The 10,610-nt window shown below is 29.1% G+C and overlaps 1 protein-coding gene across 1 annotated transcript in view; it reads left to right on the top strand.

The window, feature by feature from the left end:
• The first annotated feature begins 663 nt into the window (after nucleotides 1-663).
• Nucleotides 664-10,610, top strand: part of LOC108569731 — a 58,999-nt gene continuing 49,052 nt past the window's right edge. Inside the window, exon 1 of the mRNA XM_017931394.1 lies at nucleotides 664-1,049. Coding sequence (XP_017786883.1) covers nucleotides 977-1,049 — 73 coding nt within the window. The 5' untranslated portion in view covers nucleotides 664-976. The remainder of the gene's footprint in view (nucleotides 1,050-10,610) is intronic.

The raw sequence follows: 10,610 nt of genomic DNA, 5'->3' as shown, positions 1-10,610 counted from the left end.
ATATTTTGTTTAATCTTTTTAAAATGTGATGATTTTTCAAACTATTTAATACTTAATATGAATATACTGTATTTTGAGACGTTTGTGACTAATTTTCTTCAGATAATAAAAAAAATAACATAAAAATTTGTGAAATCTAAAACCTAAATAATCTTATGATTTTATAAATAATTTTATGAATAAACTTTTGTTTTTAAATGTTCTAACTTTATTAGAAAAAATGAAATTTGTTCACATAAAATTATTAATATCAAAAATCTAGGCTAGAATTAGATTTTCAAATCAATTTACAAAAATGTAATTAGTTTGATTCTTATATAATTATTAAAACTTTTGGTATTTCTTTTTAAACCAAAAAAAAAAAGTGTGTTAAGTGGAAGTGTTTGAAAACGGAAGAGAATTAATATTACACATTCCTCTATGAATAAAGCGAAAGAATGCGATGGAATGGAATAAAATGTAAAATAGGCGATTTGTCGTGGATTCGAAAGAGTTAGTTAACTGGTTGGTGGCAATCGAATTGCGGCAGCGACGAATGGCATAAGCTAATGCTGAGGCATTCCGCTTTCTATATCTTGGCCAGCGCAAAAGAAGTTCTTGCGGCAGGTGAACAACAACAACACAGTTAGTTAGTCCCAGTCTACCTTTCAACGTCCGTCAAGACGGTCGAATCGAAAAAAAAATAAATCAGTACTAAAATACATATAGAGAAAGAAAGACGGACGAAGAGAAGGAACGATTTTCAGTGAGCGGTTTACAACAATTTGGGTTTAAAACAATAAAAAAAAATAAGAAAATTATTACATTTAATTTAATAAAACCCAGTGCCGTATTTTGCATTCGAGCATCTTGGATATCGTGTTAACAGTGATGGAGTGATCTTACCATATTTCTGATTGGGATTTTAAGAAATACTCTTCAGTGGATGGATTTTTTTTGTTAGTTCGTAGTTCAGCGCTTTTTCAGTTCCACACACATGAGGGACATGCTGCAGCCTAGGAATATCTTTCTTCTGACTGCGGTCCTCCTCCTCATCGCTTCCATTCAAGGTATGACAATAAATTACAATATTAATACTTCACACATACTTCCAAACAGACATTTATTCTTTGCGAAATCATATCTATTAAATTTCAACAATTTGACTTACTTAACTTTCTTAATAAAACTCGAAAATATGATTTGATTGAGTTTGAATTCATACCTATAAAATGTAAAGATTTTTTTTTATATAAATTCAATTAATTAATACAAAAATTTCATAATAAAGTCTAAAAAATTCCAATTCAAAAATATCAATTATTTATTTTACTTATCTTTTTCAAAATACATCTGAAAAATAGATTTCCTTTTGTACAATATTTCATTTAAATTTGAAAATTCATCAATAAATTGTAAAAAAATATCAACAAATTCTCAATATAAAATGAATTAAATCTGCACTTTATTCGCGTTACTTACCTTCAAAATATGTCTCAAGAAATTGATTTCCTTCCTTGCAGCCTTGATGCAATTGCGCAAATGTCCTTTTCTTAAATTGATTTTATTTTATCCGCTTTCAATTACAAAATCTCAATTGCTTTCGATATAGAAATTCGAAAATAATAAATTTTATTAATTAATGTAATAAAACATGAATTACCTTAATAGAAATAATAAATTTTATATAATTATTACAATAAAATTATAATTAATAGTTCTAACAAATGATTAAAATATTTAATTAAAAATTTGAGTAATTTCAACAAAGTTTTAATAATTACACAAATATGTCATTTAAAAATAATTAAATTTAACAAATTCTTAAGTTTTTACATAAGACAATTATTGATAATAGAATGTAAAAAAATAATAATAAATTCAATATTTTTTGTTATTAAATTATCAATTATTAAATATTTGTCACTTTCCTTACGTTATTATTTAAATTATGCAAAATATTTCCAAATTATCGGATTTTTTTTAGTCTGTGAGATAAGCAATGCGATGATGCAATCATCATCATAAATCATCGGGTGTATTAGAGAAAGTGTGTTTTCGAGTCAAATGAAAATAATCCAAACTTCGATTCCGGTAACGAATTGAAACCGAAGATGACAAAATGCGAAGCGTCAGATTGCATTGGAGAAGAAGACCTTTTACATATATAAGATAGAAACAGATAAACTTTGTAGGATGAATAATTTATCTATACAATTATTATATAAGTGATGAGCAGCATTGGCAGGCAGCAGCAGCCTTCTAAAGAATCGGCATTTCCAAATGTCACGAGGTTGTATAACTTCTCTCTTCGCGCAGGATCTCCTCTCGCGAAACATCGAAGCCGGAATAAATTATGCAGACTGCGTACGTCGTTGAAGAAAAGTTAATTTATTAAAAAATACTGTTTTTACCTTACTCTTTGCCATTTCGGATCCATTGCCATTCTATTCCAGCATTCATCGGTATTCCATTAAAAAAAGAAGAAACAACTTATTGTGGTTTCAATTCCGAAGCGAATGCATCGTTATACAACATAATATCGTAACGCAATCAAATTAAAGAAGAAACGCAAACATCTTCAATAGTTTTACAACATCAACAATTATATTTTGATTGATCCAATAAAAAATTGACTAATTTGACAGCTGTCAATTATATTAGGTTATAATCTACTTTATCCAACTTACATGACTAAATCTGATCTATTTTTATGAATTTTCTACATTGACACCTGTCAATAGAATTAGGTTAAATTACTTTTACATGCCTTTAACTTGGATTATATTGCATTTGGCAAGTAACTAATAACAAGTATTATGAGAGAAAATTGTACTATGGTTACAAAATAGTGGACAAATCTTTGATAATGTTTATATGTCAAATTATGTTTTGTTGCTATTTTCTATTTTTTTTTTTAGTGGTTTGAAACCACAATGAACAGATCATAGTCGTCACTGAGGAGTGACATTTAAATGTCAATTAAATTCACAGTTTGTCGGTCAATAAATTGAAGCTGCTAAAATTGCGTTGGACTTCGATTTTTTGTTCAAGATTTTTCTCTTCGTTTCGGAATGAGTTCAGGCGAGTCGCGAACGTCGTAATCCAGTTCTGGTTTGCTCGATTTGTTTATTGCGACCGTCCTTGGTCACACCTCGAAACTATGCAGGAAACTTTTACTAATGTATAATGCAACCAATTCTGCCCACATTCCGCTCGACTTACACCATAATCTGCATGCTCACACTTCCAGACACGATTCCTATAGCTTCTGGCCATAAGCAGAAGAAAGAAAATTGCGGAAAACAACAAAATAGAGATCACCGCAGGCTTAAACAAACCCAAAAACAAAGAATCCGGATTTTCTAAATCCGGTTGTCCTTGAGTATTAATCAAATTTATGTAATTGGTCCAGTACAGATTTCTATTGGAATACTTTTTTTAAATTTCGTCTGAATTGGTTTTCTGTGTGCATCATCTGCGGACTCTCAGTTTTATTCGGTTCGGTATATACAGAAGTAAATAATTCATGAGCGACGATTTGCAGTTTAATTTACCGCAACCAATTTCCTCGTGTCGGTTATGTGCGGTCTTGAATAGATAAAGCAAACGCTCAGATTTCGATTTCTTTCGATGCATCATCTTCATTCTACCATCATTTTCTCTGGATGGATGGTGGAGAGTGGAGCAGATGTGATGGCGGTATAAAAAAAATAAATACTGCACCGAGGATAAACACCGTTTCCGGTCGTTGACCAAACGAAGAAAACGGTAGGAACTGGTCTCAGATGGTACAGATTAATTCGCAGTTTTCGTACGAAGAATCCAGTGCGGATAGAACGTTCATATAACGACCCTGCTTGTAAATTAGAGTATATAACCAGAATTGTTTCCGGTACTTATCTCCATGACAACTTATATAATAATACAAATTAGTCAGATGTCGTTTTTGTTATATCATATTTGGTTGGTATGGAAACTGATACTGGATGAGATATAACATTTCATGTTGATCCTATGTTGTTTTGATATATCGGTTGTTATGGAAACTGATACTGGATGAATATCATGTTTTGGTAGATAAGTTTTTATGGAAATTGACATCCTTTGGTACAGTATGTGAAAATACTAAATTATTTCTTTTCAAAGTTAAGCAACGTATCTTAAGGATAAAACGTGAATGGACTAATACTTAGTATTGATAACAACCCAAGTAATTGTTAACAAAACATTTGAATTTAAAGCTATTGATATATTGGTTATTATAGAAACTGAATTATCATTCATTGACATTACTACTTGATTTTTCTTTGAATTTTTTGTCTATTTTTAATTTCGACTTTCGAATTTTTGTTCGAGTTTCAAAAAAAATATATTAAAATTTTGTATACAATTGTAGTATGTATAACAAACTCGGTTGCATATGTAATTACATATCTTTACTTCACACTAGCACAACTACAATTAGTTTTTTGTATTGTTAGAATAAACGCGATACTTGACAAGTGACATATAGAAGCCTTTAATCAAAGTTGCGATTTGAATTGTCATTCATTGACATTACTACTTGAGTTTTCTTTGAATTTTTGTCTATTTCTTTAATTTGAATAATGAGGGATCACGTTTTTCCTTGTTCGACTTTCGAATTTTTGTTCGAGTTTAAAAAATTTCTTAAAATTTGAATACAATTAATTGTAGTACATGTTATACTTCATACTTGAACAACTGCAAGTAGTATTTCACAATGTTTTAATAAACGCGATACTTGACAAGGGACATGTAGAAGCTTTTAATCAAAGTTGCGATTTGAATTGTCAATCATGGACATTACTATTTGATTTTTATTTGAATTTTTGTCTATTTCTTTAATTTGAATAATGAGGGATCATGTATTTCCTTGTTCGACTTTCGAATTTTTGTTCGAGTTTCAAAAATTTCTTAAAATTTGAATACAAGTAATTGTAGTACATATTATACTTCAGACTAGAACAACTGTATGTAGTATTTCATATTTTTTTAATAAACGCAATACTTGAGAAGTGACAAGTAGAAGTCTTCAATCAAAGTTGCGTTCAATGAATTAAGCTGAGAAATGCGAAAATTGCGACACTCGATTTAAATGGAATTGAAGTTGACTTGGGTAAAACTGAAATTACTTTCGGTTAATTGCGTTTTCTCGATCGATGCATTTCAGAGTGCAAACTAATTACGAAGAGAAAGATTATTCAAAGCAAAAGGCGAGTTCTTGTTAACACGCCGTGTTTAACAGGCAGATGTGGGCGCGGTTTTGTGCTCGTTCCGTGGCTCACATAGACCTCACTTGTTTTTTTTATTTCCTTCTCACTTCTTCGGATATTTGTTTGTCGAGATTAAAGTATTTCAAAAAGTTTCGATGAGATTTGGGTCAATCGGGAAAGGATTGGAAGAGAAAAAGTGTGTCTGTGCGAATAGAAAAACCGTTATTGTCTTACCGAGTCGATGTGGAGGAAGTCTTCGATATATACGTATATAGTATGTATGTATATATATATTTTTTTGGTAACTGTTACGATCGTGGCCCGGGGGCCACACCACATGCAAAAGAAGCGTGGATTGGCCTCGAAACGTGAAATTCTGTTTTATACGAAAAGAAAATAATATTGGTCTGCGTTTATAACTAGTTTTCAAGTGTAGAAATTAGTACTTACGTTGTTCCAAGTTTTTTTTTTATGTTTTTATTTATTGTAGAAAATTCTTTATGCTTTCGAATTCTGTTTTACTACCCATGAAAGTAGTTGTCCCTCTTTGTATCTGTATAAAACTTGAATCAACTACACGCAAATTCAGTTTCATAAACAATTAACGTATTTTTTTTTGTTAAATTTAACTAGTAACATGTAGAGAAATAATATTTAAACTCACTTATTTTACTAATTAAAATTTCCAATTTATAACTGTTAATCAAAATAGAAACACTTATCGATTTAGGTTTTCCCAAAACTTTTTTTTTCTTCAAATATTAAAAGTTTTTATATCTAAAATTGTGCAAGTAAAAAAATGTAAAAAAATTAATGAATGAACATTATAAAGATTGGTAATTAAATAATCAATAGTTATTTCCTTCATTGCAAAATTTTTAAAATTAATATATAAAATCTAAGAGTATTTCATGAATTCCTCGCTTTGACGTAAGGTGACAGCTGTCATTTTAACGAAATTTAAGCAAGATGACAGCTGTCATTTTAACGAAATTTAAGCAAGATGACAGCTGTCATTTTCACGAGATGTACGCAAGATGACAGCTGTCATTTCTCGACCCATCTAATAAACAACACAACTTAATTTTGCGTAGTGATGAGAAATGTTGCACAAAACGTTTTGATAATTTCTATATCCGATTTATTACGTTTTCAATGCATTTGCAATTATTTACATAATAAGCTCACTAACTATTCAGGAAATACACTTGTTTATGCAATAAATGTGGACTGACCTTTACAGCTTCTTTATTTTTTTTTCCAGTAATGTGTATAAAAAAAATGTGTACAATACACAATTAATAGTGTTAAAGTGAAGTGGGTTAATTCAATTGGCAATTAAGGATGCTTTCGCATTTTATAATTGGACAAGTTGTCATTGAGTGACCATTGTGCATGGAACTAACAAAGAACCGAAGGAAAACACAATCACAATAACGCTATTAGATTCGCAGTTTTTTTTATTCCACAAATGACGTTTATTATCTAGTAACTTTCTAACATATTTTATTTCTTCAAGAATATCGTTGCTTGCTTATAATTAATGATTTACTTATTAATGAACCATGAATAAACAACAGCTGCATAAAATATTACAATCATCTTTATTCTTTGCAATTTCATTTTTATACAGGTTTTATTAATCATTTTGATTAATTTATAAGTATGAAATTGATACTTTTAAGAAATTAAGAAAATTTTACAAGGACAAAATTTATAATTTTTTTTTAAATATCTGAAGAAAATTTCCATTTGTTATAAAATATTTGAAATGATTTTAAATGTTTATTTTTTAGTATTCCTAAACTATTTCCAAGTATACTCAAAAAAAAAACAAGTTATTAATGTTTCTTGAAAATATTTCTCAATTTCTGACTGATTTCTAATTAATTTTTAAGGAAAAAATTGACAATTTTAAGAAAATATTTGAGAAGATTTTCCATATTCTTAAGCTATTTGCAAGTAGATTTAAAGCAATTAAAGTCATTATTATTTCTTTCAAATCCTTAATTACTAATTTTGGTTAACTTCTAATTAATTTGCAAGGACGAAATTGAAAATTTAAATAAATCCATTTATTATAATTAAAACTTAAAGATTCAATAGATTGAAATGTTTAATTTTTTTGAATTCTTAAACTATTTCCTAGTAGATTTAAAGCAACAAAAAAACAAGTTATTACTGCTTCCTTCAAATACTTCCTCAATTATATTTAATTAGTGCTTTTCTGTAATCTCTTTCATTTTTCAACCAAAACTTTAGTTTTTTTATCCGTAACAAATTTAGTGATTATAATTTTAAAAAAATGCATTAATCATGTAATTTTCTTATAAAAAATAAATACGATTCCCATTAAAAATTATGTAATTTCCATTAGAAATAACCGATAATTAAGTATTGAATAATTGTCTTAACGATAGTTTACAACATTGGCTCACCCTGCGCTTTACACATACCCGTTTTATATGTAATGATTACGTACTTGTATCCTTATATAATCACGCTGTGAGATGCACCTTACGTAGTCATATTTTGCATCGAAGCGCCGAGTTCTTTTCTCCGTTGAAAGGTTAAGAGTTTTAGACGGCACGTTTTATAACATGAGCATAAATATAAATAAAAAATAACTATCAAGAACAACACGATATATGAATTAAAAAATAAATAATCGTTAATTATTTAAATTATCATCATCTTTCTAATTAGTCGAATTCGTTGCAAAATCTTAATACATAAAAAGTAATGGTAAATTGAGATGTAGTAGATTTGGTAATATAATACAGAAATACCTCGTATAGTACGGTTTATCTGTTATTGTGTGAAACCGGACTAATTGAGGACTTTTAAACTTCATAGGTGACAAAAACAATAAAATTCCTATAATATAATTAATAATGCCATCTGTCATTTCTGGATTAAGTATATTCTTAAGTTAAGTTAAGTTTGTACCAGACTAATCGAGGACTTTCAAAACGTTATAGATGACAAAAACGATTAAATTTAGTTTGATATTAAATTGGCACTGATCGAAACCGCACTAAACGAGATATTGCTAAAATATAATTTATAATGTCATCTGTCTTTTCTGTATTAAGTAAATAAGATGAGTTTTAGAGAGTCGAAATATCGTTAAGTTTGCATCGGACTAATCGAAGACTTTAAAACTTTATAGATGACCGAAATTAATTAAATTTAGTTTGTTCTGCAAATTGAAGTGATCGAAACCGCACTGTGCGAGGTATTGCTTAAATATAATTTATTATTCCATCTTTTGTTTTTGGATTAAGTAAACAAGATGAATTAAGCACTTTAAAACTTTATTGATGATAAAAAACAATTAAATTTAGTTTGTATTGAAAATTGCTCTGATCAAAACCGCACTATGCGAGGTATTTCTTAAAAGTAATTTATAAAGCCATCTGTCGTTTCTGGATTAAGTAAATAAGATGAGTTTATGAAAGACGAAATGCCGTTACGTTTGCAGAAAAAGAAGACGAGTGTTTCTTAATTATTTATTGTTTTTTCTTTTGATCTTTTCATCTATTAATATGTGCAAGTATCGAAACTGTGCTATGGGAATTTGACGTCCTGCTGTGTGTGTGTATGATATTTTCTTCTTAATTAAACGAAAATTGAACCATGCGAACTTTATTAAGAATTATCGAATAAAGAAAGAAAAAACAATATATTTTAGTGCTTTGGAAACGTTAGTTGTAGAGTGTACAGTTTGAATGTAAATGGGGTTTTAATAAGAAAGTCGTAAAGTCGAGCGCGATTGGTCATTAAGCGTTGAGTATTTGCAGAAATTAAGAGTGGTCACGGGTTCAAGAACTCTCGAAGCGGAATAATATAAACTCGGAAAGGAAGCAGAAGATGGAATAAAAGTCTTTACAGTTAAACGAGAGTGCAATTCGCGAATGGATAACATAACAATGTATAATTTTTTTTTGGGAAAGCTGCAGACGTTTCGAAAGCATCGAAAGAAAAAAGAAACACGTAACCGGTGAAAATGCAGGTGAAGGTATCATCAATCTTTATCAGAGATGAACCAGTTTCTTTACTTTTTGTGTGTGTGTGTGGTTATTAATTAAACCGAAAATGAAAGGTTCATAAGCTTCTAACCGCGTTTGTTATTATGCTAAGTCAATTATGTAAGATGCAATAAAGTAAATCCGGCTCAAGGGAATCCAGTTTTCAATCTGCTCTGACTCGGATAAATGTGGTTGGTTGCAGTAGTGAAGACAATTATTTAGAAAGGGTACGAAAGAGAGGTGAAAGTTACCGATTCCTGCCATGGTAACTTGTCCAGAAGAAAGTGCGACGCGAATTTTCTCAGTATTTCCTGCAAAATTCGCGCTGCACATGTATTATTCTATTTCTATTTCTTTTTTTTTATCCTATTGCTTTGAGGTTTATCTGAATCGTGGAGAGGTTATCAAACCCGTTGCTGATAGCCGAGTGCGGTTTCGGTAGAAACGGCGTCAACCATCCATCGTTTTAGCGTTTTGTCATCGCTTCGGCCAATTTGCTGCGAAGAAATGATTGGACTCTTCTAATTATTTACTGTTAGCTCGGTATTATTATCATTGTCGTTAGGATATGGTCGACGTTGTTAACAGAATTATGTCGACTAACGATTGCGGCTGAACCGTGAAGGGTAATTAACAATTGATACAGTATTTAATTACTTGCAAAAGGAAAATTACTCCAATTATACTTACATATAACATGGATATATTTTACTACTTTTAGAATGTAATAAAATACAAGATTTACATTGCTTTAACTTTAAATTAAAACAACAAAAAGAAGCTACAAGAAATATCAATATATTTAACAAAAAGTAAGGTTTTTTTCGCTGAAATTTTAGACAAAATTTAGTATTTTATTACTTGCAAAAGTAAAATTAATACAATTAAAATAACATATAAAATGGATATCTTTTACTGCTTTTAGAATGTAATAAAATACAAGATTTACATTGCTTTAACTTTAAATTAAAACAACAAAAAGAAGCTACAAGAAATATCAATATATTTAACAAAAAGTAATGTTTTTTCGCTGAAATTTTAGACAAAATTTAGTATTTTATTACTTGCAAAAGGAAAATTTATACAATTAAAACATATAAAATGGATATCTTTTACTGCTTTTAGAATGTAATAAAATACAAGATTTATATTGCTTTAACTTTAAATTAAAACAACAACAAGAAGCTACAAGAAATATCAATAAAGTTAAGTTTTTCTACTGAAATTTAGACAAAATTTAGTATTTAATTACTTGCAAAAGGAAAATTGTTCCAATTAAAGTAACATATAAAATGGATATCTTTTACTGCTTTTAGGATGTAATAAAATACAAGATTTACATTGCTTTAACTGTTAATTAAAA

This window comes from Nicrophorus vespilloides, unplaced genomic scaffold, assembly GCF_001412225.1.
Source record: "Nicrophorus vespilloides isolate i.1.1-1 unplaced genomic scaffold, Nicve_v1.0, whole genome shotgun sequence".
Taxonomy (NCBI): Eukaryota; Metazoa; Arthropoda; class Insecta; order Coleoptera; family Silphidae; genus Nicrophorus; species Nicrophorus vespilloides.
Note: the sequence above shows the minus strand (reverse complement) of the source record. Positions and strands in the feature narration are given on the sequence as shown.